This window comes from Meles meles, chromosome 8 (assembly GCF_922984935.1).
Source record: "Meles meles chromosome 8, mMelMel3.1 paternal haplotype, whole genome shotgun sequence".
NCBI lineage: Eukaryota > Metazoa > Chordata > Mammalia > Carnivora > Mustelidae > Meles > Meles meles.
Genome location: NC_060073.1, coordinates 19,887,263 through 19,914,148, shown reverse-complemented (window position 1 = coordinate 19,914,148; position 26,886 = coordinate 19,887,263). Strand labels below are relative to the sequence as shown.

The 26,886-nt window shown below is 60.4% G+C and overlaps 2 protein-coding genes across 21 annotated transcripts in view; both read left to right on the top strand.

The window, feature by feature from the left end:
- Positions 1-23,526, top strand: part of DGKZ (diacylglycerol kinase zeta) — a 42,052-nt gene extending 18,526 nt beyond the window's left edge. For 3 of the 18 annotated variants that reach the window (XM_046016934.1, XM_046016935.1, XM_046016936.1), the window contains exons 2-31: positions 11,594-11,702; positions 12,138-12,233; positions 12,552-12,629; positions 13,754-13,810; positions 14,171-14,239; positions 15,157-15,228; positions 15,338-15,454; positions 15,549-15,620; positions 15,857-15,952; positions 16,247-16,329; positions 16,432-16,492; positions 16,594-16,707; positions 16,804-16,944; positions 17,506-17,584; positions 17,760-17,815; positions 17,992-18,054; positions 18,159-18,232; positions 18,320-18,431; positions 18,772-18,971; positions 19,142-19,242; positions 19,358-19,437; positions 19,523-19,595; positions 19,727-19,767; positions 20,228-20,367; positions 21,167-21,198; positions 21,410-21,453; positions 21,898-22,066; positions 22,161-22,194; positions 22,343-22,496; positions 22,752-23,526. In XM_046016934.1, the coding sequence (XP_045872890.1) occupies positions 11,594-11,702; positions 12,138-12,233; positions 12,552-12,629; positions 13,754-13,810; positions 14,171-14,239; positions 15,157-15,228; positions 15,338-15,454; positions 15,549-15,620; positions 15,857-15,952; positions 16,247-16,329; positions 16,432-16,492; positions 16,594-16,707; positions 16,804-16,944; positions 17,506-17,584; positions 17,760-17,815; positions 17,992-18,054; positions 18,159-18,232; positions 18,320-18,431; positions 18,772-18,971; positions 19,142-19,242; positions 19,358-19,437; positions 19,523-19,595; positions 19,727-19,767; positions 20,228-20,367; positions 21,167-21,198; positions 21,410-21,453; positions 21,898-22,066; positions 22,161-22,194; positions 22,343-22,496; positions 22,752-22,868 (2,734 nt within the window). In that variant the 3' untranslated portion in view covers positions 22,869-23,526. Of the gene's footprint in view, positions 1-3,286; positions 3,529-5,829; positions 6,896-7,124; positions 11,247-11,593; positions 11,703-12,137; positions 12,234-12,498; positions 12,630-13,753; positions 13,811-14,170; positions 14,240-15,156; positions 15,229-15,337; positions 15,455-15,548; positions 15,621-15,856; positions 15,953-16,246; positions 16,330-16,431; positions 16,493-16,593; positions 16,708-16,803; positions 16,945-17,505; positions 17,585-17,759; positions 17,816-17,991; positions 18,055-18,158; positions 18,233-18,319; positions 18,432-18,771; positions 18,972-19,141; positions 19,243-19,357; positions 19,438-19,522; positions 19,596-19,726; positions 19,768-20,227; positions 20,368-21,166; positions 21,199-21,409; positions 21,454-21,897; positions 22,067-22,160; positions 22,195-22,342; positions 22,497-22,751 lie in introns of those variants that run through there. The other 15 variants (XM_046016940.1, XM_046016942.1, XM_046016944.1 and 12 more) reach the window with 13 other exon arrangements.
- Positions 23,527-23,868: 342 nt separating this feature from the next.
- MDK (midkine) lies at positions 23,869-26,831 on the top strand. 3 transcript variants are annotated; one of them, XM_046016948.1, is made up of 5 exons: positions 23,869-23,887; positions 25,167-25,243; positions 25,389-25,556; positions 25,677-25,838; positions 26,517-26,831. In XM_046016948.1, exons 2-5 carry the CDS (start codon positions 25,168-25,170, stop codon positions 26,540-26,542), a joined length of 432 nt encoding a protein of 143 aa, XP_045872904.1. In that variant the 5' UTR covers positions 23,869-23,887; position 25,167; the 3' UTR covers positions 26,543-26,831. The 3 variants fall into 3 exon arrangements, with proteins under 3 accessions (XP_045872904.1, XP_045872903.1, XP_045872902.1); XM_046016947.1 differs by lacking the exon at positions 23,869-23,887 and adding an exon at positions 23,904-23,922; XM_046016946.1 differs by lacking the exon at positions 23,869-23,887 and adding an exon at positions 24,743-24,856.
- Positions 26,832-26,886: the final 55 nt, after the last annotated feature.

Sequence of the window (26,886 nt, the reverse complement as noted above, 5' to 3'; positions counted from 1 at the left end):
CTACGAGACAGTGTAAGGAACACAGTTGGGGTTCCATGCCGCTGCTGAAACCCATCCTCGGAAGACGCAGGGCAACCCCAGGGAGCTGTTCTCCCTCGGGGGCTGGGGAGGGCGTTTTTAAAGAGTTATTTTAAAAAATCTTTTAAAAAGCATAAAATATTTTACAATTAGAAAAGCGTACAGAATCATGAAACACCCACCGCTTCGGTCAAATCTCACCGTTGTGCTGTATCTGCTTTAGATGGAGGTAGAGGCCCCATGTGTCCCTCCCCAGAGGAAACCGCAATCCTGTGTTTTGGTGTTTGTATTCTCAGGCCTTTTGAAAATGTTTCCTACGTAGGTGTCTGTCCATAGCAACAGGTAGTACTGTTCTGTATGGTTCTGCACTGGATTTAAATGGCATGCTGTACCTATTCGGAATTCAGCTTTTTTTCCTCCATATCGTTGTGGAGATTTAGGCATCTTGAGACCTGAGATCTGGTGTGCCCATTTGGGCTGCAGTGTACTAATCCTTTCCGAAACTGTCGGACAGCCTGTTTGTCCAGGCCCCTACTGATGGACAGTCCGGGAGCTGGCAGGGTCTTTGCTGTGGGAGCCATCCTTCAGGGACTGTTCCAGTCCACGGCTCCTCGTGTGTTCAGGCCGCTGGTGCTTGGTGACAGGATGGTGTATCTTCCTTCTAGACAGCCATTGTCAAGCTATGCTTCAGAGTGGCTGTCCTAATCTTTAGGTCTCTGGAGTTAATTTCCTGTCTTGAAAGTTTTGGTCTACTGAGGAATGGGTTGCCATGAACAAACTTTCCAGCTCCCATGAGCAAGACAAGGAGGTGTTAACCCCAGGTATCAGGTGAGGAAATCGAGGCTCAGGGTGAAAGACCTGACTTGAGGTCCTGTAGCTGGTTTAAGAGGCGGAACCCCTCTGGACCTTTGGGTCCACATCCTCGCAAAAGCTCTTTGTCTCCTGCAACTTCTCCAAAAGATCTAGGCACAGTGTCTGCCTCAGAGGCAGGTAAAGGCCCCGTGAGTGGTGCATGGCGGCAGGGCTGGGGAGTCATGGGGGAGGGGTTGACAGCTGATTCTGAGAAGATCTCCTAGGGGATGGAGGAGGGAGCAACATGGACAGAAAGCTCAGAGAGGGAGTTAAATTTTGAATGAGGGATGACGGGGCATGCTGCTCCGCGCAGATGGGGAATGGGAGCCTGCTGCGGATACAGGAGAAGGCAACAAGAGGTCTCAGCCACGGCCACGAGGGAAGAAGGACCTGGGGGCCAGCAGGGTGTTGGGAGACACGGAGAGATATGAGCAACCCCGTCAGGGATCAGTTTCAGTGTGTGCCTCTGAGACACAAGAGCGCAGCCCAAACCAGCAACTTGTCCCCCCAGTACCGGCAGGAAGGCCTCAGAAGCCGGCCAGCCTCTGGGTCGGTGTGCCCAAAGCTCTGTGCTCTCAGTTTCATCCAGGCATCGGAGCCTGGACCATTCACTTTTTCCTCCATTCACTCTTCGGTCCTCGTCCGGCACTTCTAGACCCTGGGGATGCAATTACGGGCAGTTCCTGGTCTCCAGGGGCCCACAGTCTGGTAGGGGATACAGGCTTGCAAACTAGTGCTAATGGCTGAGAATGACAGAGCGAGGGCCCAAGCGTGGGAGCAGCTCACCACCCCCCACCCCCCCGGGGAGAGGGGGCTGGGAGGAACTTTCCAGCAGAGCCAGTGTCTGAGCCAACTCTGAAAAGACAAGAGGAAAAAGATGAGAGAGGTCACTAAGCAGAAGAGGGGAATGGTGTTCCAGATAGACTACTGGGTGCCAGAGGCCAAGCACAGAGAACCCCTTCCAGAGGTGGGGAGTGAGGGGTTTGGAGCCTGGACCTAGAGCAGACTCCTGGGTTGGTACCCCAGCTCTGCCACTTCCTAGCTGTATGGCCACAGGCAAGTTATTTAATCTCTTTGTTCCTCAGTTTCCTCACCTATAAAATGGGGATAACACTACTACTAATTTTAATGAGGTTCAATGAGTTTAAATTTGTAAAATGCTTAGAACAGTGCCTGGCACAAAGCGCGTTGTGTGTCTGTCAAATAAAATGTAAGAAAGTACGGAAGAGATGGGACAAGAGGCCGAGAGGCCAGTCGTGTCCAGGCCCGGGGCTTTGCGTCGTGCTCACCTGACAGTGGAAGGCCACTTGGGTCAGCGGGCGCTCTGGAACGACCTGTGGTGCCGGTGGCAGGATGGCTTGGAGGGGAGGCCCTAGAGGAATGAGCCAGTCATTCCACAGACATTTCTCCCAGGCTTTGCAGGAGCCGGACCATGAGACAGGGACTCGGGACACCAAGGAGAGACCGGGGATGCTTCTGCAAGGAGCTCAGAGCAGGGGCTTGGGCCTGGGCCCAGCCCCCAAGCATCTGAGTCACCCTTCCTCTCCCCTCCTTGCCCACAACCCTCATGTTGCCACGTCCTGCTGTCCAGGCTTCACAAGGAAAGCCATGGAGAGTGGGAGTGGGCAATGGCACCTAGCCCTGACAGGGTCTCTGCTGGTCACTCTTCCGGTCCTCTGGAGAGGAGAGGAAGGTAGCTGCTAGAATTAGCAGGCTGTTGCCATCCCCTTGTGTCCAACAAAGAGAAGTGGCCTGGGCCGGCCTAGGCCCTGTGGTCAGCCCTTGGGTGCGGTACCGAGGCAGAGGAAGCCCTTCTCTTCCCTCAGGGCTCTCGCCCCTCCCCCACGGAATTCCCTTTTCCTTCCTCCTGAGCCGATTGGTGGTAAACACTGGACTCACTGCCAGGCCCTGTGCTGGACAGGCCCCGAGGCACAGCCCCTGGGCCCTGGCCCCCAGCAGCTTGTGGCCTGGTGGCCGATGGGCTTGGGGGAGGAACAAGGCATATGGACTTGAAAGAATGAGGGCTCCAGGGGTCCAGAGGCAGAGAAGAAGCCGAATAAGTGGTGTGAGGTGACCGGTGGGAGTGGTGCCTTCTTGGCTGGGGCAGCTGTGAGCAGGGGGCACGGGGCCCGTATTCCAGGCAGAAGGTAGGCTATGCACGGCCGGACTGCGGGACAGAGGAGAGGATGGCTGGATTAGAACCCAGTTTTTGTCAGCATAGGAGGCTGAGTTATTGCTGCACCGAAGCCACATTTGCCAGGCCGGATCATTTGGAGTTCCTTCTGAACTAGTGGTTCCCAAAGTACGGTCCTGGGGGTGCCCTCAACCCTTGCAGAGGGTTGGCGCTATCAACACTATTCGCATAATAGTACTTTCAGAGCTGCCCTGGCTCATGCCCTTTTCACCATGTTAACAGTTGTACCCACGGCGCAGAGGCGAGGGTGGCATGAAGCAGCTTGGAACTTGGGCACAAACCAAGGCAGTCGCCCCAACGTAAACTGGAAGCCGTTGTATGCCTCCCGCTCACGACAGCAAGATGCAACAGAAAGTATTAACTTTACAAAGTCCAGATCCTCGAGTCTACCTCTTTCCACATATTCTGTGTGGAGGAGGCAGTTTTGCTGCAAACCGGACTGTGATGGTTGTCTTGAAAAGCAGGTTTGGTGTTTTGTTTTTTTTTTTAAGATTTTTTATTTATTTATTTGACAGAGAGAGATCACAAGTAGGCAGAGGCAGGCAGAGAGGGGGGAAGCAGGCTCCCTGCTGAGCAGAGAGCCAACTCGGGCCTGTTCCCAGGTGGGATCATGACCTGAGCGGAAGGCAGAGGCTTTAACCCAATGAGGCACCCAGGCGCCCCTTGCAAAGCAGTTTTGTAGCTGAGTTGCAAGCTGTGCCAGTTATCATGCTTTAAGGAACACCATTGTAACGTGAAAGAACACCTGACAGACAGAAGTCTTCAGACTTGGGTATCTGGCAGACATTTTCTCAGAAATGAATGAAGTGAGCTTGCCACTTCAAAACCAGTATCAGTATTTGTTGCTAATAGTCAACTTTGAGCCTTTGAAAAGCAAAAATTAGAATTTTAGAAACCTGGTATCCACTGTCTAGGGCCTGACAGCTTCCCAGGACTTTTAAGAACTTTTCTGATGAGACCAGTGGTGATGTTAGCAAGTGTGAGTTCTCGATTTTGTATAAGGAAATGTGTCAACATTTGGCAGATCTGCATAACTCAGTAAAATATATTTCCCAATGCTTGATGTTACAGAATTCAGAATACAAGAGTGAAAAGTTCATTGATACAGTTTCAGACTCCACATAGCCACTAACCTTTAAGAAACGACCACTTGTCATATCGTGATGTAGTGGCAAAGAAGAACATCCATCACTGCCTGAAAAGCCCATTAAAATACTTCTCTTCTAATGACATGTCAGAGGGAGGCAGAATTTTCTTCACATGCTCCACCATAACGTATCACAACAGACTGGCTGCAGAGGCAGTTGGGGAATCCAGCTGTCTTCTATTAAACCAGAAATTAAAGAGATTTGCAAAATTAAAACAATGACACTCCTCTAGCTAATTTTTTTTTTTTTTTTAGAAAATACAGTTTGTGTTTTAAAAGAAAAGTATGTGTTATTTATGTTAACACATAATGAGTTTATTGGGGGTTTTTGGTTTTGTTTTTATTTTTGTTTTAAGATTTTATTTAGTTATTTGAGAGAGAGAAGCACACAAGACAGAACACAAGCAGGGGGACAGGGAAAAGCAGGCTCCCCGCCGAGCAGGGTGAGGCACGATCCCAGGACCTTGTGATCATGACCTGACCCAAAGGCAGGCACTTAACAGACTGAGGTGCCCAGGAGTTTATTGTTTTTAGATGAGTCAGTGTATTTTAAATTTCTCAGTTTTAATTTTTTTAAATGTTATTTATTTATTTGACAGAGAGCTAGAACAGGAGCACAGAGGGAGTGGGAGAGGGAGAAGCAGGCTTCCCGCTGAGCAGGGAGCCCAATGGGGGCTCAGTCCCAACCCAAGCGGAAGGCAGAAGGCAGCTTCTTAACAACCGAGCCACCCAGGCGTCCCCTCAGTTTTAATTACTAATATGGTATATAGCAGTTGCTCTAACCACCGTAAACAAAATCTTTTGGGGATCGTCAGTAATTTTAAAGAGTGTCAAGGGGTGGTGAACGTTTGAGGGCTGCCACTCTCGACCCTAGAGAACCAGGAGTGTAAGCTGGAGAGGGGTGGCATTCTGGACAGCATGAGTGTGACATGGGCTGGCCTCTCCGGGACACGAGCCAGGGCAGCTCTGGCAGGCCCCCTTGGCAGGGCCAGGAGACCCGGGTTGGACAGTCCCAGCTTAGCCACTTCTGAGCTCGGGCCAGCCCCGGGCCTCCTGGAGCCTCAGGTGGCCCTGTTGGTTTAGCTGGGACCGTAATGCCACCCGCGCGGGAGAATCATAAGCGTCCTGTCTGATAATACTTGTGAAAACGTGCTTTGTAAGTTGTGAAAGCCTCAACACATATGTTTTTGTGGTTATTCTGATGGACAGTGATTAGCTGTCTCATACACTTGCTCCAGACCCCAGAACACCTGTCCAGTGGGTACGAGAGGACATACGGTGGCCAGAGGGGGCGCGACCCACCCCCCACTTCTGCTTCCCCAAACCTCCAGGAGCCAAGGCAGGGGCTGTGTGTGCTCTGCCGGGTGCCAGGTGGAGGGGAGGCCCCTGGGCTATGCTCAGCCTGGCTCTGGGGACTTTGGGAAGAGAAGCCAGGAGGCAGGACTGATATGTGTGTGCCTGCCCGCCCACCGGCCGCCTGCTCGCTGCAGGGCCTGGAGCCACCGCTGGGAGAGGAAGTGCAGTTGGTTACCAATGGGGTTATTTTCATAACGGCTGCTCAGTCTGGGGGGAGGAGGGTGGCGAGGGGGAGGGGGCAGAGCAGCAGCCACAGCGGCTGGCTCTCCAAACTAGGACTTGCTCAGCTAGAGGCCAGCAGCCTGGAGCTGGAGCCAGAGCCGGGGCTCGCCTACCCAAGGGACCCCAGGGCCCCACCTGCTCGCCCACCTCCTGCCTGCCACCCTGCCTTCTAGATCAGGTCAAAGGGGACTCCTCCCCATACCCTCCCCCCAACCCTTCCTTGCCTTCTGCTTCCTCCTTCCTGTATCTGTCAGGGTGGGTCGGGGAGGAAGGGATCTGGGTGGGTCCAGGCACCACCATTCCTGGATGAGACTCTGAAGCTGACGGAAAAGGGAAGGGAAAGGAAAGGGTGGGCTGGGCTCCTGCGCCCACAGACCCTGTGGAGGTAAACATTATGGCCTGCTGGCTGCCTTTCCTGTGCCCCGCTGGCCCACCTGCTCCCCGCTGGGTATTTGTTGTGTTTTGTTTTGTTTTGTTGGGAGCCGGCTCCTCTCAGCAAGTAAAGACCTTCTGAGAGGGAGACCCTGTCTCAGCAGCCTCCAGGCTGTGCTCCCTTCCCACTGTCCCCACCTCCTTCCCTCTGACCTTCGGCTGTGGGAGCAGAGCAGCGAGAGGTGGCTTCTGACCAGTATCCCCCTGGGGAGGCCGCTCCAGGCCCTTGCTCTGGGGCTGCTGGAAATGGGGCCACTGTGCACCATTCCCAGCCTTCCCTGAGGGGAGGAGCCTGAGGGAGTGAGAACCCTGGCTGCATCCCACGGGGTATCCTGTGCGAGCACCTCTGGGGGCCGGGCCTGGTGCAAGGGAGAGGGCATCTCTCACAGCTGAGCAGATCCCCAGGTGATTTGGGCTGTCAGGCTCTGTTCTTCATGTGGTGGGTGGTGACCACCCTGGGTTCCCCTACTTCCCTTTCTGGGTTCCCACTTTGGCCGCGGGCAGAGACAAACCCCAGGAGATGGCATGATCCACAGGCCCTTGTGTCTGCTGCCGGTGTGGGCCTTGCCCTCTGTCAGGTATCACCAGGTACTTTATTGGAACCTCCCTTACGCCAGCCTTCTGAACTAGGTGGTATCCCCATTTTGCAGAGGAGAGAGTTGAGGGTCAGAAAGGTTAGTTGAGGGGCGCCTGGGTGGCTCAGTGGGTTAAGCCGCTGCCTTCGGCTCAGGTCATGATCTCAGGGTCCTGGGATCGAGTCCCGCATCGGGCTCTCTGCTCAGCAGCGAGCCTGCTTCCCTCTCTCTCTCTCTCTGCCTGCCTCTCTGTCTGCTTGTGATCTCTCTCTGTCAAGTAAATAAATAAAATCTTTAAAAAAAAAAAAAAAAAAAAAAAAAAAGAAAGGTTAGTTGATCCACTGCCGGGAAAGCAATGGCAGATTAGGATTCCAAAGCCTTTGGTCTTTTCCACTTGAAACTAACATAGGCTATGAGAGAGTCTGGCCTGGGAGGCAGGGAGTCTGGTTCTTTCTAGCCAGTAGCCAGCGAAGTTAGGGCGCTTGTGCCTGCTCACCCCCTGGCAGGTGCCTGTAGACACACTGGGGGCTGTTCATCCAGGGCACATGGCCGGATGCCACCGTGGGCGTCTCTCCTGTAGCATCCTTTGTCCTCCTTAGGCTCTCAGCAGCCAGCTGGAGGTTCATGGAGCCCTTGAGTCCTTTCCCATCCTGCCCACTTTAGGTGTGACAGGCTTCTCTCAGGTCCCCCACGAGAAGGCTGAGGGGTAGACGTTGTGCTCGGCTCTTGGTGTCAGAACGCTGTGGGGCCTCCTGCAGTGACCTCCCCACGTAATGCGTGGGATGATCGAGATGGGAGAGCACGCAGTGTGAAAATACCACTGCTCAGGGCCCTGCTGTGGGGAAGGGCTGGGACAGTGGGGGAAGGGCTGGGACAGGCCTGAGGCCAGCCAGGGCTTCTCAGTGGACCCATGAGATGCCTCAGCAGAGATCGGAAGTCTGGTATCAGGCTGTTGCTGACCAGAGGACAGAGGTTTCTATGGAGACCAGAGGAGCAGGAAGCATGGGGCCTGGGAGGGAGGGGGCACTGGGAGCACAGAGGCATGGGTGCCTTGCTGGACAGCTTCTCATAAAAGATCAATTCAGCCAGTCTCACAGCCTCCTTGGACAAACAAGGAAGTTGAGGCCCGTGTGGGGACGATCACCCAGCACTGGCCTGGCCTAGCCTGCCTTGCTCCCCACTCCCAGGGACCATGCCGTCAGGCAGCCGATGAGGCCCCAGGACGGTTGCACTTGGGGCTGTCCGGCAGTGTGTGGGCCAGAGTGCCGTGGGAGTTGTCGGTTTGGGTCTGGGGCAGCAGGCAGGGCCCAGACCTCATCGCTGTTCAGAGTGCCCGCAGCACCTCCCCCCTACTGACTGTGGCCTTTTGTTTTCTGGGTGACACTAGCATCAGGCGGTGTGTCCGGGTGACTAATCTCCTCCAGGCTGGGCAGCTGTCACAGGGCGGCCTGACCAGACGGCTGGGGAAAGCTGACACCCTGGGGGAGCGCTGGCAAGTCAGCGCCCAGGCAGCAGTGGGCAGCCAGGCCTCCCGGCTTCTCTCCCTGGGTGCTGAACAGACTGGAGCCAGGCAGTTCTGGGTTCGGGTGCTGGTCCTGCCGCTGAACGGCATTGTGACCTGGGCCACATGCTGTGCTTGTCCAGGCCTCACGGGGTTGTGCTGGGGATCAAGTGTGACGGTAAATGAAAGTACTTAGCTCAGGGCCATTCCACTGTAGGTCTTCAGTCAGCGGGGCTGTTGTTGCTCTTATTAGGGCTCCCCTCCCTGTGCTGTCCCCACTCAGCCCCAGCCCTGTAGCCCAAAAGGAAGGAGCCTATTCTCCACCACTGCTCTGGGGTACAGGCTTTGCCTTCACATAGACCTGGGTTCCATCACTGGCTCCCCATTGACTCGCTGTGGACTTCGGGCATTACCGCCTTGTGCCTCAGTTTCCCATCAGGAACATGGCAGGATTCAGACCTATTCTTCCACTCTGCTCTGGCTTATAAAATGACACGTGTGTTTGTGAAGGGCTTAGCAGAGTGCCTGGCACATGGTGAGCTCAATAAACGTTAGCTGTGATGATACTGATTGCATAGGAAGCCGGGAGCTCTCTGCCCACGCCGTCCTCTTACCCGCAGAGCTTAACTCCTGCCCTTCTCCCTGTCCCCTGCAGAGGCGGGAGCCTGTAACAGGCAGTGTCCAACCCTGCTTCCCCAGGTGCCCTGCCTCCCCACACCTTGGCCCCGTGTGCCCCTCCCTGAATACCCCTGCACCCATCCAGGGCTTTAGCCTGGCGTTGCTCCCCCAGACTCACAGGGTTGTCACACAGTAAAGAGTGGGCAGTGGGAGAAACAGCCAGTAGACACGCAGCCCAGGTCTGAGTCCTCGAGCCTAGTGTCCACCCCCCGTTTGTCCAAGGCTCACACCCGCCATGCCTGACTTATGCCAGACCCTCAGCAGGCAGACGTGTTTCTCTTGTCGGGCCTAGGCAGGTGTCCCATGACTGTGGCTCGGACATCTCTGTGGCTGCAAGGGCCCAGGAGATCACCCGATGGCAGGGCACAGGCATCCCTGGGCATTCTAAAGACATTCCCGTCCTCTTCCCCCACCCAAGCCTACCGGGCTTCCTGCCCTTCCCCCACCATTCAGAAGTGAGAGTGCAGGAATACAGCAGCCAGTGAAGAAGGGGCAGCCAGGAGTAGGTGAGTTGGTGAAGGAAGCTGGGCCCGTGTTCAGCACAGGTCAAGGAAGGATGGTCCTGTGGGTCCTGCCTCCCTCAGGAGGGATCTCTGGGCAGAGCATTGGAGCTTCTAGCATTGGGCTGGAAGGGTTTGCAGACCTCACCTGGAAGCTGGTACTTCCACACGAGGGAGATGTGTACTAGGCCTCTGCAGCACGGTAAGACAGAGCAGTCTAGAACAGGAAAGTTCTTTCTCGTAGCCCCTCAGAGCTAGAGATGCATAGCCAGAGCGCTTTCCTCTTGGCTCGGGCCTCTCGTTGCTCCCCATACAGGGTGCCCCTGCGTGAGGCCTGGGGTGGCTCTCCCCCGCTCTTGAGGGCCTTGGTCCCCAGGGCCCTTTGATCCCTAAGTCACATCTTCTCCGTGTGGAGTGCTCTCTCAGCCTGACCCCTCGACTTGGGGCTGAGAGAGTCCAGGGGTCGTAACCGGACTGAATTTCTTTTCAGAGAGCCTCTTTTTATTATCATAGCTTAGTTTGTGCAGTGTCCTGGGAGGGGACACCTACACCCGGGCCGTCTTGAGTCGGTAGCCAAACAAAGGCCCAAAGAGAAGGAAAGAAAAGGCTTGTCCTTGGCCCCTCAGTCTGAAGAGGCCAACTGCAACCTGGGACTCAGGACTGCGGGCTTCCAGCTTCCTTTTTTCTTTTCCATCAGCTTCAGGCTAGGGAGCCAAAGGCCAGGGCTTTGTGGTGTGTGGTGCCTGGACGGGGAGCCGCATGGGGAGCCGGAAGCCCTTCCCCCATAACTCCTGGGGCAGCATAGGGTATAACTGGGGTGCGTGTTAGTGCTTCCCCCCGTGGTAAACACGGGCCCCCTGAGGATTCCGTGGTCCCCTCAGACACCATGTTGATGGAGGTCAGAGGCTGTGGACCTTCCCCCTTCCTCCCTGTGTCCCTTGTCCACTCAAAGGGCAGAGGCTGTGGCTAGGCTCCTAGGCGCAGGGCGGGCCCCATCCTGGCATAGCCCCTGATACTCCCGGTCTCTGCCCCACAGCTGTCCGCCTGCCCCTGCCATGGAGACCTTCTTTAGGACACGCTTCCAGCGGAAGGTGCCTGGCCCTGGGGAGGGCCAGCGGCGGCCCAGCGGCGTGGGGCTGCCCACAGGCAAGGCCCGACGCCGCTCCCCCGCCGGGCAGGCATCGTCCTCACTGGCACAGCGGCGCCGCTCCAGTGCACAGCTCCAGGGCTGCCTCCTGAGCTGTGGGGGGGGCACCCGGGTTCCCAGCCGCCGGCGCTCCAGCACCGTGCCCCCTGCCTGCAACCCCCGCTTCATCGTGGACGAGGGGCCCACCCCGCAGCCTGCCGCAGCCGGGCCACAGCTTCTGGGCACACGCCTGCTGTTGGCAGGGCTCGTAGGCATGAGCGAGGAGGAGGATGTGGCCGTTGCGGCACCGAGTGCCTCCCAGCCAGGCACCAGGAGACTGGGGCCCTCCTCACACCAGGGCACCCTCGCGCCCATGCTTCGCTGCCTGCGCCGGCGCCGAGCCTCCTCCCACCTGCTCCCGGCTGAGGCAGTGTATGACCGTGCCCCGTGGGGCCTGCACGGCTACTATCGGCGCCTCAGCCAGCAGCGGCCTCCAGGCCAGCACCTCGGCATGGGGGGCCGAAGAGCCTCGGGCAGCCCTGCTGGTGCGCCGATGCCCGCCTGTGTGCGCCCGCTGTCCCGCAGGCGTCAGGTGGCCCTGCGGCGCAAGTCGGCAGGACCCCAGGCCTGGAGTGCCCTGCTTGCGTAGGTATAGCTGCGGCCGGCAGGGCGAGTGTGCTGACCCCAAGGGGGCTGGCCTGCAGGAAGGACCTCCAGGCTTGGTCTGGTGCGAGGGCGCTCCCCCCTCGGGAATAGCTCCAGACAGTGCCTGGAAGCCAGCACACCCCACAGGGGCTGTGAGGAGGGCTGGCTTTCCTGGAGGGAACCTATCAGAGTCCTGGGCTGCCGTGGGGCGTCCCCTCTCCTCCTCGTTGCCATCCCTAGCTGGGCCAGGGGTTGAAGTTGCAGCAAGGACGGACACCCCAGGTGAGGGGGGAAGGAAGCAGAGTTTCCAGGCGCTCAGCTGGCCTCAGCGATCTCCTCCTCTGTAGGAAAGCCATCACCAAGTCAGGCCTCCAGCACCTGGCACCCCCTCCTCCCACTCCCGGAGCCCCGTGCGGCGAGCCGGAGCGGCAGATTCGAAGCACTGTGGACTGGAGCGTGAGTGGCAGGGTGCTGGGACGGAGGGACAGGAGGGTACTGGCCCCTGCTGGGCTTGGGGGTAGCTGCGGGAGGAGCCTGTGGGCCTTTAGGGTCAGGGCCGACCTGCTAGAGTGGCCACGTTTGAACCAAGTCCTCAAGAGCAGGGATAGTGGAAAGAGCGCCAGGCCAGCTCCGTTGGTGGAGCTTGCGGCTCTTGATCTCGGGGGTTGTGAGTTTGAGCCCCACGTTGGTTGTAGAGATTACTTAAGATTTTTTTTTTAACCTTCAAAAAAAGAAAAGTAAGGACAGTGGGGAAACAGGATGGAGCAAAGTGGATTGTGGTGGCCAAAGGAGGTTTGTCTTGGGAGGGAGGTGGGTTGATAGGGCAGGGCGGGGACTGACTGATGGGCTGGGTAGCGGGTTTGTGCTGAGCATACTCATCTCGTGGTCTAGGAGTCCGCAACGTATGGGGAACACATCTGGTTCGAGACCAACGTGTCGGGGGACTTCTGCTATGTTGGGGAACAGTACTGTGTAGCTAAGATGCTGGTGAGTGAGCTCTGGATGGCAGGCTGCCCCCTGCTGGTGGGGCACGTCTAGAAGCCCTGGGTGGACCTCTGTGGGCCTGGTAGTGGTAGCCCTTGGACAGGAAGATGGGAACAAGACACTCAACTGCGCGCCCCTGCTGAGGGCTGCCCGAGGACGGCAGGACGAATGGGGGCTCTGCTCTGAGGCCAGAACTGGGATGTCCCAGTGAACAGAGGGCAGCCGTGCTGGGGCACATGTAAGGCTCTCTCTTCCCGCCCTGGGGCAGAGTCCTGGATGGAGTTACCTGGTGCCTCAGGGCCCTCTCTTCGTTTTCTGCAGCAGAAATCAGTATCCCGGAGAAAGTGTGCAGCCTGCAAGATCGTGGTGCACACCCCCTGCATCGAACAGCTGGAGAAGGTGAGGACAGGGGCTCGGCCCTTCCCGCTGCTCCCTTGGGTGTCCAAGGCCTCTCAGAGTGCACACGTGTGCGTCTCCACATGCATGTTCACGTGACAAGCCTGGCCTGCCACGAGTGTCCCAGCCCGCGTGGTGGGAAGAGCCAAAGACCCCAGAGCTGGAATGTCTGCTCTTGAATCCTGTCTCCCCCCCTTTGTATCTACCCTGTCCCCACTACCCTAAACAAACCTGGGAGCCCTCTCCCAGCCTGGCACAGAGTGGGGCTCACTTTTACTCAGTGGGATGAATGAATGAGTGACAGCCAAGACACCATTTTACCTGTGCCTAAGTTCACATGTAGAAGGGGCCATTGTCTTGCTGAAGCTTGGCTCTCTCCACCCTAAGGACTATTGTCCACAGTGTGTCGACGGCTGGTGGCACGTGCGGGCCCTGTGCTCCCAAAGGGAAGTAGAGGCAGCACTGGGGAGGCAGGTCTGGACAGAGGGTACGAGGGCTCCCCAGGCAGCAGAAACCCCAGCAGCACATGGGAAAGCCTGTAGAATAAGAACAACATGAGCATGGCTAATGTGGGCCACTTGCCCCTGCCCTTGCCCCTGCCTCCTCGAGTGAGGTTTCCCGTTAACTGTGCTAAGGCTGAAGCAAGGACAGTTGGGAAAAGAGAAACAAACATAGCCCTAGGCGTTCCAGAGCCCAAGGTGGAAACCAAAGCAGTTTCCAGGAATGAGCTAACGGTCTCCAGGAAGCAGCCTGCACAAGTCTGTAGGCAAGGAGCAGGGTGCCTGCACAAGCCTAGGCCGGGAGCGCCGGAGGACAAGAGGAAATCTGGGAGGAGTAAAGCATGCTACCTTTTAGTGGGGGAGTGGGCATAAAACTCCCAGTGTCCCCCATCCCCGGGTGATAAAGGAGAAAGGAAAGGTCCTTCTGACTAGTGGAGAGGGGGCAGGGGATGCAGGAAGGCTTCTGAGAAGAGATGTCTCATATTCTGAGGGCTCCCAGGATGATTTGGGACTATCCCTGCCTTGTGAGAATGACTCTGAGTGACACTTTCCTGGAGGAGGTGGCTAGATGCCTGGCCCCCTGAAAGGAGGTTCTGACATTTGGGGGGTCATTGCAATGTTTCACAGATAAATTTCCGCTGTAAGCCGTCTTTCCGTGAATCAGGCTCCAGGAACATCCGTGAGGTAAGTGCCCAGGGTAGTCACTGGTAAGGAGGCCCCAAGTTTCCTGAGTGGACTTTGCGGTGTCTCCAGAGTGCCACTGGGGGACTCAGCCCCTTTGAGACTACTCTGGGGCCCAGGGAGGTACAGGGCTGAGGCTCAGAGAGGGTCTTGATGGGGAAGGCTTGGCTGGCCCTGCCTGCAGAGGGGGGGAGGCACCGCCTGCTTCATGCGCCTCCTTGCTCTTCTGGGAGCAAGGAGAGCTCCAGAGAGCTTCCCGCTGCAGCCCCACACTTCACGTTAGCGTGTTGGGGGTGCCGGCCGCGCTCAGGCCTCATGCCTCTCCACCCCTCACTCCAGTGATGCTCTCTCTTCCTCCACCAGCCGACCTTTGTGCGGCACCACTGGGTACACCGGCGACGCCAGGATGGCAAGTGTCGGCACTGCGGGAAGGTGAGGCTCTGCCCGGGGAGGTGGGCCAGCCCGCGGCCCCCCGGACCTGGCCCCTGCAGCCCCTGAGCCTCGGGCCGTGCGTCCAGTGTGACCTGCCCGTTGCTGACGTTGTCTCGTGCGTACAGAGTCCTGGGGCTCACTCCCAGCCTGGCCGAGGGGCCCAGTCAGTCCCAGACACCCAGGTCTCTGGACGAAGCAGGAGAGCAGGGAAGAAAGCGAGCTTCTGGCGCAGTGTATCTGGACTGCCCGGAAGCCGTGCGAGCGCCCTCTGAGAATTGTGTAGACGGCCTCGTATGGTGACTGAGCACAGTATGTGTCGAGCCCCTGTTGGGTGCTGAGCCCCGAGTCGGGTCGTGAGGTCCCTGCCCTCCTGGAGGAGGATGTGGCTTGAAGACAGACTCTGTGGGCAGTCTTCCCGAGCCCAGTCCACAGTGTGGCGGTCACTTACTCATCATCTGCTTCTGCTCTGTTTCTCTCAGTAAGCGTGGGCTCTAGAAGGTCTCGGGGCCTTGCTCCTCTTTCCTCTGCTCACTTCAGTGCCGCGCACAGGGCCCGGCACACAGCAGGCCCTCGGTAAACGTCCATGGAATGAACAAGGGAATGGAAGTGGCAGGTGCTGTTAAGAAGTGTGAAGCCCTCTAAGCATATACTGGGGGGCCTCGGGGTCAGCAGGGGGGCATTCCCACTGGCAGGAGTTAGCTATGACCCCTTCTAGCAGATCGGGTGTGAGCACCCAGCTCCTTGGAGTTAACTTCAGAGAATTGCAGGCCTCCCTGCTCTGGGGGCTTATTCGACAGTTGTTTTAATTTTAAAGAATGGGCTCAACTGCCCTGGGTGGAGAGTGTTGGCCATGGAGGAGGGGCTGGGCCTGCTGCTCTGGGCCCCAGCTGGTGCCCCACCTACCCTCTCCACCCTAGGGCTTCCAGCAGAAGTTTACCTTCCATAGCAAGGAGATTGTGGCCATCAGTTGCTCCTGGTGCAAGCAGGCCGTGAGTGGTGCTCGCCTGGCCCCCGGAGGCTGTCCCCTGGGTGGCACTGGGTGGGGGCCCCCTGGGTGTCAGCTCAGGCCCAGCTCACTTGCGCCCCTCTCCCCCCCAGTACCACAGCAAGGTGTCCTGCTTCATGCTGCAACAGATAGAGGAGCCGTGCTCCCTGGGCGTGCACGCTGCTGTGGTCATCCCGCCCACCTGGATCCTCCGCGCCCGCAGGCCGCAGGTGAGTCCTGCCTGCACCCTGGACACCGCCTCCACACGTGGGCACTGCCAGCCTACCCACCTGCCTGTCCCCAATGCCCCTGCTTCCCTTCCAGAATACCCTCAAGGCAAGCAAGAAGAAAAAGAGAGCGTCCTTCAAGAGGAAATCTAGCAAGAAAGGGCCAGAGGTTGGTTCTGGGGCTGGGTGGGCCTGTTTCTTGAAGTACTGAGCTCCCTGGGCCAGTGCAGCCACTGGTGGGCTCTGGGCCCCGGAGGAGGGTGGAAGGCCGGATCCAAGGTGCCTCTCTGTGGCCAGGCCCACCTTAAGGTCTGCCCGGGAGGCAGAACGGGAGGGGGCACTGCCGAGAACGGGGGTGAGGTCTGCCAAGCTGGGGTAGAGCCTTACAGTCTCTCTGTCTCCAAGGAGGGCCGCTGGAGACCCTTCATCATCAGGCCCACCCCCTCCCCCCTCATGAAGCCCCTGCTGGTGTTTGTGAACCCCAAGAGTGGGGGCAACCAGGTACGCACAGCCGCCCCGCTCCACGGAGAGCCTGCAGGGGAGGAGCGGGCTCCGGCTCCGCACCCCTCCTCCTCACCACCCCCTCCTCACCCCTGCCCCCATCCCCAGCAGCTCCTCCCAGGTCCCATTGCAGCTCCCTCCCCATCCCTCTGACCCAGAGATTCTGAAGAAATAGGAGCCTGTCTCCACCCTTCGGCCCTGCTGGGCCTGGTTCCTACAGCGTCGGTCCTTCTCTGGTGCTGCTCTCCACTGCGGGCCCCGCAGGCCCTGACTGACTCCCCCGGTCCCCTGCAGGGCGCTAAGATCATCCAGTCCTTCCTGTGGTATCTCAACCCCCGACAAGTGTTTGACCTGAGCCAGGGAGGGCCCAAGGAGGCGTAAGTGCTTGCTGCGGCCCTGTGGGGATGGTGGGGAGGACTTGCCTGGCACAGGGGCTCAGGCCCACACACCTTGACCCTGTTCCCGTCCTCTGACTCCAGGCTGGAGATGTACCGCAAAGTGCACAACCTGCGGATCCTGGCGTGTGGAGGCGATGGCACGGTGAGTCCTGTGGCCGCTCCTTGGGCTGCCCAGGCGGAGGGCCGGAGCCTGGGCCATGCGGGTCTGACCCGGCCTCTTCTGCTCTGCTCCTCTCCCTCCAGGTCGGCTGGATCCTCTCCACTCTGGACCAGCTGCGCTTAAAGCCCCCGCCGCCTGTTGCCATTCTGCCCCTGGGCACTGGCAATGACTTGGCCCGTACCCTCAACTGGGGTGGGGTAAGAGCCCACAGGCGGGGAGCGGGGTGGGGGTGGGCTGAGCAGCTGGGGGGCCCTCTCCCCAGGAGAGGCTCAGTTCCTGCCTTGTCCCACCAGGGCTACACGGATGAGCCCGTGTCCAAGATCCTCTCCCACGTGGAGGAGGGAAACGTGGTGCAGCTAGACCGCTGGGACCTCCGTGCTGAGCCCAACCCCGATGCAGGGCCAGAAGAGCGTGATGAGGGCGCCACTGACCGGGTAGGCCGGCAGGGCCAGTGTGGGGGTGTCCATCATGGGGGCAGCAAGGGAAGCATTCTCTCCTACTTGCCGGTTCTGGGGCTTTGGATAAATCTCTTCATTCACCTCGACTGTCATCCTCTCCTGGGCAGTGGTGACATTGGTACCCCCGCAAGCTAGCCATTGTTCAGCCACTGGGCAGATAGTTTCTGAATATCCACCACATGCCAGGCACCATTGTAAGCACCAAGAAAACAAAGTCCTCATCCTCATGGAGCTCCTCCAGAATATGGCACTTCGGGAAGAAGTGGTGAGGGGTGGTCAGAAAGCCAGGGAAGAGAGTGCCCGCAGGGCCCCAGGTGTTTTGTATACTGGGCACTTGGAGGAACCCCATGGATGCTGGGAGCTGAGAGGGTGGACCCTGAGGCAGGCTGCAGGCTAGAGGGAAGAGCTGTTAACTGGGAAAAGCTTCCAGAACTGCATGGACCGAGACAGCCTGGTGGCCCCTTGCCCTGAGCAGACCAGAGCAGGGAGGTGGCTGTGAGGTCCGGCCCTCATGCTGGGCCCTTGACCTTTTTCCAGCTGCCCCTGGATGTCTTCAACAATTACTTCAGCCTGGGCTTTGATGCCCACGTCACCCTGGAGTTTCATGAGTCTCGAGGTGGGCAACCACTTGCTGGGAAAGCATCAGGAGGCTGGAGAGGGGGGCATACAGGAGGTTCCCCCAAGCGGGTCAGAACTTGCCCTTGGGCAGTTCCCAGCCCTGGATCCTACCCCAGCCTGGGAAGCCCCAGCAGGGTCAGACTAACTGTCCCCTATTTCTTGTCGCCACCCAGAGGCCAACCCAGAGAAATTCAACAGCCGCTTTCGGAACAAGATGTTCTATGCCGGGGTGAGTCTGGGGTCTGCTGGCAACAGGCCCCCCAGCCACTCCCACTCCCTCCGCATGCCCACTGTTCTGCCGCCTGTACACCCTGCGTACCTGTGTCTGCCGGGCCACTGGACCCTGCCGGCAGTGGTGAGAGAAAGTCGCTGTCACCAGGTGGTGACGCCCTCTGTCTCCCACAGACAGCCTTCTCTGACTTCCTGATGGGCAGCTCTAAGGACTTGGCCAAGCACATCCGAGTGGTGGTAAGTGGGCCAGGCTGGCAGGCAGAGTGGGCGGGCCTGGCGGGGAGGGAAGCCGCCTCGCCACGGGTACATATCCTACACCCGCTCCCTGTTCCTGCCTGCAGTGTGACGGGACTGACCTGACCCCCAAGATTCACGACCTAAAACCCCAGTGCATTGTTTTCCTGAACATCCCCAGGTGAGGAGGGGAGTCTCTGTGTGCGCCCCGATATGTCCAACCTGCACGACTGTTCTCTGAGGGTCCTTGTGTTGCCGTCCCCTCCAGGTACTGCGCAGGCACCATGCCCTGGGGCCACCCTGGGGAGCACCACGAATTTGAGCCCCAGCGGCACGACGATGGCTACCTCGAGGTCATTGGCTTTACCATGACGTCCCTGGTGAGTAGGCCAGTATGGGACTTGCCTGGAGCCCTGGCTCTGTCCCCACAGTGACCAGGAACACTGGCCCAGGATGGAAAGGTGGGGGGATCACGAAACTTCCCTTCACCAGCCAAGATGGGAGAATTCATTCTCATCTCCCTGGCTGGCGGCTCCCCCTCTTTCTCTGACCAGGGTCTCTCTCTCTCCTCCCCTCTCTGACTGGAGTCTTGTCCTTCTGCTCTCTGTCTTGGGGGTTACTGTCACTGTGTTCCCTGGCTGGAGCATCCTTGCGGAGAATGGAGCCCAGGGCCCCACTAACCCTGTCCCGGTTCCTGACCTGAGCCTTCTGCGCCCACAGGCGGCGCTGCAGGTGGGCGGGCACGGCGAACGGCTGACACAGTGCCGAGAGGTGGTGCTCACCACGTCCAAGGCCATCCCGGTGCAGGTGGACGGTGAGCCCTGCAAACTCGCAGCCTCACGCATTCGCATCGCTCTGCGTAACCAGGCCACCATGGTGCAGAAGGCCAAGCGGCGGAGTGCCGCCCCCCTGCACAGCGAGTACGTTCCCCTCCCGGCCACCACCACTCTGCCCCTCTCTCGAGCCGCAGTTTCCCCAGCTGGACAGGGGCCTCTGCGTCGCTGTGCCGCAGGGAGGTGGGGTGGGGCCCCTGGGTGGGGCGCCCAGCTGAGGACCCTTCCCGAGTGCCCTCTTGCTGCCTGCGCCACAGCCAGCAGCCCGTGCCCGAGCAGCTGCGGGTCCAGGTGAGCAGAGTCAGCATGCATGACTACGAGGCCCTGCATTACGACAAGGAACAGCTCAAGGAGGCCTGTGAGTGGCAGGGGGGCCGGGGGCAGGGCGGCAAGAAGCCACTGAGGGCCCTGAGGGCCAGGCAGGGGGCTGAGGGGGGACGGCCAGCCGCTGACAGCCTGCTCTGTCCCCCCAGCCGTGCCGCTGGGCACTGTGGTGGTCCCTGGAGACAGCGACCTGGAGCTCTGCCGTGCCCACATCGAGAGACTCCAGCAGGTGAGGGGGTCGGGAGCTGGCCCGGCGTGGGCCCACCCGCCCTAGTTTCTGTTCTCTGCCGACTCCTGTCCTTGGCTTCTCTCAGCAGGAGCCCGAAGGTGCTGGAGCCAAGTCCCCTACCTGCCAGAAACTGTCCCCCAAGTGGTGCTTCCTAGACGGTGAGTGCCAGCTCCTGGCAGTCCTGGGCTGCATCCTGTCCCCTCCCAAAGGGCTCCTGGTGGGGTAACAGACTCTCTGGGCCTGGATAAGGGCCTCCTCCCACCTCAGACAGCTCTCTGCTTCCTCACAGCCACCACTGCCAGCCGCTTCTACAGGATTGACCGGGCCCAGGTGAGCACCTTGCGGTCGTTCGGGCCAGCCCAGGGGCCCCTCTACCTCTGGCCCTCACCTTCACAGACGGATCTGCTTGTTGTCCTGCTGGATGGGGCCCGCACACCTGCTCCCACCTGCGCATAGGGTGTAGGCACGCTGCCCACAGGGACAGGGAGCTGGCGTGCCCGGAAAAGTCTGGCTGGGTGGGGGCACGGGCTTCGGAGCACAGGGCCACCCAGTTAGCTCCAGAGGTGGAGGCACTTCTGGCCAGGTGCTAGGTGATCCAGGCAGAGGCTTAGCATGGGAAGGAGCTGGGAAGGCAAGGGGAAGAGAGACTGGCAGGGTCCCCTCACCCAGCTTCCACCTGCGGCTATTTGTGCTCCTGGCAGAGGCCTTTCCGGCCTGGCTGCGTCTGCACTGCCTGTATCGGCTACCCTGGGAGGTCCTGACTCTCAGCCCCTGACCTCCCCACCCACAGGAACACCTCAACTATGTGACGGAGATTGCACAGGACGAGATTTATATCTTGGACCCTGAGCTGCTGGGGGCATCGGCCCGGCCTGACCTCCCAACCCCCACTTCCCCCCTCCCCACCTCCCCCTGCTCACCCACACTCCGGTGAGTCCTGCGTCTCCTCCAGCCCCCTGGCTCAAAACCCCACCTACAAGCCGGTACCTCCTGACGTCCTGCCTTCGGCGCCAGACACGTGTCCAGTGTCCTGCTAACTGCTGGGTCCCTACAGACCCTCCCTGGCGGAGAACCAAACCCGCCCAAAGCTCAGCTGGCCAACCCCCCCCCCCCCCCCCCCGCCCCCCGGGCAGTGCCATCATCATCCACGCTGCTGCGCTGTCTGGAGACCCGGGCTCCCCCTCTGACCTCTCTTCTGCGAGTCCTGTGTGCTGTTCCCCAGCATCCGAGCACGGCAGCCTGGGCTGGAGCCTCCAACCTCACGTCCTTCCCCACTGCCCGGTGCCATGCTCTTCCTGGCCCTTTGTGGCCTCCAGGGTGCCAGCCTCTGCCCTTTTCTTGCCACTTCAGAAAGGTCCCCCATTCCTCACCAAGCTCCCTGCTCCACTCAGGCATCAGCTTGGGGGTTCCCTCCCCAGAGAAGTCTCCCCAGGAACCCCAGCTGATGCTGCTTGTGAGATCATACCACCCCAGTGTCTTGTGCTCTTCCTAGCCCTTCCTGCTCTGAGAAGGCCTGATTTATGTGTTGACTTGTGTGTCTCCCTGACTAGAATGTAAGCTCGGTGAGAGCAAGCTCTCCATGTGTCGCGTTCTCTGCTGTGTGGCTGGCTCCTGGCACAGGGCCTGCTCTGTAGGGGGCCCTCAATAAACTTGACAGAACACAGGGCGCCCCCTGGTGGGGAGGGTGACAACGGTCTCTGGGTCCCGTCTCATCCTGCTCTGCTTGCAGGTCACTGCCACGGGATACGGCGCCCCCTAAAGGTGAGGCCTAGCCCTTCTCCCTGGTGGGGGATGGGGGTGGAGCCCACACACACAGCCTGCTGCAGCCACAACCCGCCAGGGCCCTGGGGTCACCCCACCCCCAGCCTAGTGTCGGCGCCCCAGGCAGACCCACACCTCGGGCAGGCACATCTGTGTACCCACACAGGGCCGGGTCTCCGGCCCGAGTGTGACGGGCAGGTGTTCCGTGCAGGTGAGGAGCTGATTGAGGCTGCCAAGAGGAACAACTTCTGTAAGGTACTACTAGCCAGGGCTGGGCTCCTCCACCTCGTGGTCCCGTGGCCCCACAGCCAGCAGCCGGGAGGTAACACCCAGGGATGTCAGGGCCTCTGGGTGGGGCCAAATTAGCCTGTCAAGGAGCTGTCATCTGTGATTGGATGGCACTCCACAGGGTCTCCGTGGTGATTGCCACATTCCGCCTTGCCCCTGTCCCCCTCACAGTGTCCCTTCATAGGGGCTTAGCACAGTCTGCCTTTCCCCAGTGTTCAGGAAGGAGTGAGTCTTAGGGGATCCACAGGCCCCGAGGCTTGGGGGTCCATGCTCCTGAGGAGTCCAGAAGCCCAGGGTCTCTCCCCCGCACTCCAGAAAGACCCCCCCCCCCCCAGAGGGATGATGTGTGTGAGCGCCCTAGTGTCAGGCCTATGACCTTTGTGCACTGGGGGACATTTCTGTGGCTGGCAGGAAAGTGGCCCTGAGGAGCCCCAGCCCTGCTCTATCCCCTGCCCTCAGCTCCAGGAGCTGCACCGAGCTGGGGGTGACCTTATGCACCGGGACGAGCAGAGCCGAACGCTCCTGCATCATGCCGTCAGCACGGGCAGCAAGGATGTGGTCCGCTACCTGCTGGACCATGGTGAGCTGGGCCACCAGGGGGCCCAGGCTAGGGCCAAGGCGGGAGGAGGGGAGGCTGCCAGGCTTCTCTGACTGCCCCGTCCCCTCTCCTCCAGCACCCCCAGAGATCCTTGACGCTGTGGAGGAGAAGTGAGTATCTGGGCAGTGCCAGACCCTGGAAACTGCCCCGTCTTCTTCCAGCCCCTCCCACTCAGCTGGTCAGAGCCTAGAAACCCTTCCAGGCCCCATCCCTTGCCCCCCCAGTCCCAAAGCTCCCTTCTCTGATCGCCCACTGGAGGCGGACAAGACCCCGAGGACAGGACGGGGGTCCACAGCCAGCCCGTTTCCACAGCGGGGAGACCTGTCTGCACCAGGCGGCAGCCCTGGGCCAGCGCACCATCTGCCACTACATCGTGGAGGCGGGGGCCTCACTCATGAAGACGGACCAGCAGGTGAGCAGCCACTCAGGGCGGGCACAGGGCAGCCCTGCCCCAGCTCTGGCCCTTGTGAGCGGGAGCCATGGAGAAGGGCCGCCTTTTAGGACTGGAAGCTGTTCTTTAACCAACATCCTCTGGATTCTGAGAAACCTGAGCCTGCGGTGCAGGGTGGGGAGGGCCCATGACTGCCTGTCCTTTGAAGCTTTTCCTTTCCTCACTGGCCACCTGAAGGGGAGGCCCCAGAAGTGACGGCCACTGCCCCCCCTCCAGGGCGACACTCCCCGGCAGCGGGCGGAGAAGGCCCAGGACACGGAGCTGGCCGCCTACCTGGAGAACCGGCAGCACTACCAGATGGTCCAGCGGGAGGACCAGGAGACGGCTGTGTAGCCGCAAGGCCTGCGGCCGCCGGAGAAAAAACCCCCCATCGCCCGCCTCACTGCCACATTCCAGTCAGATGACCACGGGGGGACCCGTGCCCCAGGGAAGGAGCCCCGTGCTGCCCCCTGAGGAGCTGCCCAGGCCGAGGGCTGGACTCTTGAGGAGCTGGGGGATCTCACCTGTGGGCCTGAGGCCTCAACCTGACCCTGGGCTGACAGGGGGACAGGAGACTGCACTGGACAGGGCAGGCCTTTGAGGGGGCTGGGGCTGGACCACTTCAGGGCGGCCCTCGCCCTCCCCGCTGCGGATGCCCTCCCTGGGCCTTGGGGTACAGGGGGAGGGCAGCAGGGCTGGGGACCCTATCTGGGAGCCTTCGGGAAGAGGGTTCCTAAGCCACCCGGTTGGTGAGGGCCCTGACTCTGAGCCTGGCAGCCTGGGCCCCCTCTCCTGCCCCCTCCCACCCTCCGGGGAGTTTCCTCCCGGAAACACAGAACCTGCCGGCGTTGCGCGCCCGCTGCCCCGCTTGGTGCCCACCCCCAGAGACCCTCCCCGTGTACCCAGTCATTTCATCACCGCCGACTGTGTGGCCTGGGGGTTAGAGTGGGGGCTCTCGTGGTGACATGTTTACAGCTGGGTGTGACTCAGTAAAGAGGATTTTTTTCCTTTCTGCTCTTCTTTTCTTGCGGAGGAGGTCTTCCAGAAGCAGCGGGGTCTGGTGGTGGGGAGACTGGACCCAGACCCTTTCTTGTGTGTATGGGGGGGGGGGTTCCTGGTTCCCGTTTGGGGGTGGGGTCTCATGGCCTGCCCAGGACCTGACCTCTGCCTGGCTGCGCGGCTCGGTCGGGCCGGGGGAGGAGCTGATTTCCTCTCCCTTCCCGCTTCCCGCAGGGACGACAACAATGAAAGTGAAAGAGAGGTGGGGCGGCGGGGGTGGGGGCGGCGAGGCCTGGATTCTTCGGCTCCTGCCCGGTGGCCCTGGGCAAGCCCTTTCCCCCAGGCCTCGACAGCTTTTGCTGTTAGGGGATCGGGTGAGGTGATCCCCCAGGCTCCTGGATCGGAAAGGGTGGGCATCTGCAGCCGCCGCCTTGGCTGGGTCTGGAACTTCTCAGACGGCTCTTGTCAACTCCCAAGCCTCACCAAATCCAGGCCCGAGGGCTCCTCTACCCCCAACTTCCCCCAGCTCCCGCCCCCGAAAACCTGCGCTCCTGAAAGGCGCGGCGCGGTCCGCGTCCCCCAAGCGGGAGCGCTTTCTCTGGGGCTCCCCGTCCCAGGCTCCCCGAACACTCAGCGGAGCGGCTCCCTGCACACTTGGTGAAGCGACCCGAGGTGGGGCTGGCGCTCTGTCCCCAGCACCTAAGGGGGCGCAGAGAGCCGGTCCTCGACGGGGTTAAACAGTCATCCCGGGACGGAGCCGCGCACAGGCTGGAACGCAGGCCCCGGGAGCGCCGGGACCCATGACACCCCCGGAGCTCCGAGCTCCCTCCCGAGTCCCCATCCGCCCGGGCTTCCCTCCCCGGGAAGAAAGGCGGGAGCCCATCGGGGAAAGAGAACGGCCCCAGGAGAGTGGGGCAGAGTCGGCGGCGGAAAGCTGGGGCTGGGGCAGGGCCCGGTGGAGCCTGGGCAGGACAGTGGCCTGGGGCCGGGAAACTCCGGGCTCGGAAAATGGGGGGCGGGGGGGCAGGCAGAGCCCGCCGTCTGAGCATGGACGGCCCGGGCGGAGCGAACAGGGGGTGCGGGGACCCGCGGCGGGAAGCCGGGGTAGGAGCGCCGGGGGCCGCTGGGCGGGAGCGGAGGCGGGGACGCCGGCGTCGGGGGGCGGTGCGGGTTTGAGGGGAGGGGGGCGGGGCGGGTCCTTCCTCAGTGGGGAGTGGGGGCGGGAAGGGGGCGGGGGCCCATGTGACCGGCTCAGACCGGTTCTGGAGACAAAAGGGGCCGCGGCGGCCGGAGCGGGACTGGCCCGGCGCGGGAGGGAGCGCAGCACCGCGGGCAGCGAGCGAGTGAGGGCGCGGGGTCCCCGGCGGGCTTGCCGCGGCGGCCTCAGCCCTTCGCCCGCTGGGCCTCGGCCGACCCCGGACCCCGAGGGCGGGGTGGGGGTCCGAGCTGCGTCCCGAACTCCAGGCCGCCCCCAGCGAGACACCTCGGGCTGTGCGCCCCGGCTAGCGGCGAGGGGCCGACCCCAGAGCCCTCCCGCCGCCACCGCGGCCTGTGGGCCCGGAGAGTGGGGCCGGGGGTGGGTGGTGCGCGCGTGCGGTCCCCCCGTGGGGAAGGGGGTTGGCCAGGGGACGCTGACCCGACATCTCCCCGCAGGATGCATCACCGAGGCTTCCTCCTCCTCGCCCTCCTCACCCTGCTGGCGCTCACCTCCGCGGTGGCCAAAAAGAAAGGTGATACGGGGTGTGGGGGACTGAAGGAGGGCTGGAGACCGGCGGGCGAGGCCGGCAGCCTCGCGCCTGGCCGCCGGCATTCCGAGGCCGGGACCCCAGGAATTGGTCCCGAGTGAGTCTGAGCTCCGTTCCCCGTGCGTCTTAGACAAAGTGAAGAAGGGCGGCCCGGGGATCGAGTGCGCGGAGTGGGCCTGGGGGCCCTGCACCCCCAGCAGCAAAGACTGCGGCGTGGGCTTCCGCGAGGGCACCTGTGGGGCCCAGACTCAGCGTACCCGGTGCAGGGTGCCTTGCAACTGGAAGAAGGAGTTTGGAGGTGAGGTGGGGTGCAGGCGGAGGGAGGGCTCGGGGAGGTGGGGGCAGTCTCACTGAAACCTGGGCAGGTTTGTGGCCACCACTGGGTCCCCAGATCTGACCCAGGGCGCTCTCCCGCCAGCGGACTGCAAGTACAAGTTTGAGAGCTGGGGAGCGTGTGATGGGGGCACGGGCACCAAAGCCCGCCAAGGCACCCTGAAGAAGGCGCGGTATAATGCCCAGTGCCAGGAGACCATCCGCGTGACCAAGCCCTGCACCCCCAAGACCAAAGCCAAGGCCAAAGGTCAGGGAACTGGTTGGGGGTGGGGGGTGGTCATTGCCGGGGCCTTCCACAACCTGTGAGAGGGAATAGTTAAGCCTGAAGTTTTGGACTGGCGGGTGACTTCTTGACGCCTCTGCGAGATGCCTTAGATGGGCAGGTACTGAGGGTGACCACAGAAGGTGCTCAAGGATTAGCAAATCCGTCTGGCCAGAGTGGAAGTACAAACTCGTTGGGTTCTGTTGGAGCATTTTGCTTTGGAGTCAGGGAGTTGTCCCGGAAGGGCTTGGCTTTGTCACCTCTCCAGCCAGAGGAAACATTTGGTCAGCTTGGGTCCTTTCTAGTATCAGGACTTTCCAGTCCTAACTCTCGCCACCCCTCATTGCCAATTCACAGCAGCCCAGAGAGGCCATCAGGGCAGAGGTGAATCAGCCCACCTTGTTAGGTGAGGAGGTGGAGGCTGAGGGCCCCTGGGACCAAGAACTTGAAGATTTCCCGAGCCCCAATGAAAGTGTCCCAAGTCAGCGTGGCGGCCCTTCCAGCATCAATATGGCTGCGCTCTCCCTCCCGCGACCCGGTCCGTCGGTCTGCAGCCACTAGGGGGCAGAATTTTCTCCCTAATGTACGTACAAGGGGGTCTCTACCAGGTCACCTGAAGTTCAGGTGACTCCGATAACACGCTATTTCTTGCTTGTTTTACAGCCAAGAAAGGGAAGGGAAAGGACTAGCAGCCAGGTCTGGATGCCGAGGAGCCCGGGGCCGGTGCCCTCCCTCCCACAGGCCCAAGATCTAACCTACAGTGCCTTTTGTCTACTCGTTAGCTTTATCAATCATACCCTGTTTTTCCCTTTCAGTCCTCTGTCCCCGCCCCAAGTGTCCCAGATGGGGAGGGACAGGGGATTGTGGACAGCTTGAGCCTCCTGCCCCAGAGGGATGTGATTCCCCGTACCCCCTTTTGTTCTTCCCCACAAAGATGCCATTACTGAGAAATAAATAAACAGTCGTGTTTTTGTTTTGTTTTGTTTTGTTTTTCCCAATAAAAGCTTTTCATTTAATATATAAAAGCTCCAAC

Bases quoted from the DNA above. Each gene is read 5' to 3' on its own strand.
- MDK (XM_046016948.1), top strand. From the start codon at position 25,168: ATGCATCACCGAGGCTTCCTCCTCCTCGCCCTCCTCACCCTGCTGGCG. The intron at 25,244-25,388 runs GTGATACGGGGT...CGTGCGTCTTAG, and splicing joins CGCGGTGGCCAAAAAGAAAG to ACAAAGTGAAGAAGGGCGGC. The intron at 25,557-25,676 runs GTGAGGTGGGGT...CTCTCCCGCCAG, and splicing joins CTGGAAGAAGGAGTTTGGAG to CGGACTGCAAGTACAAGTTT.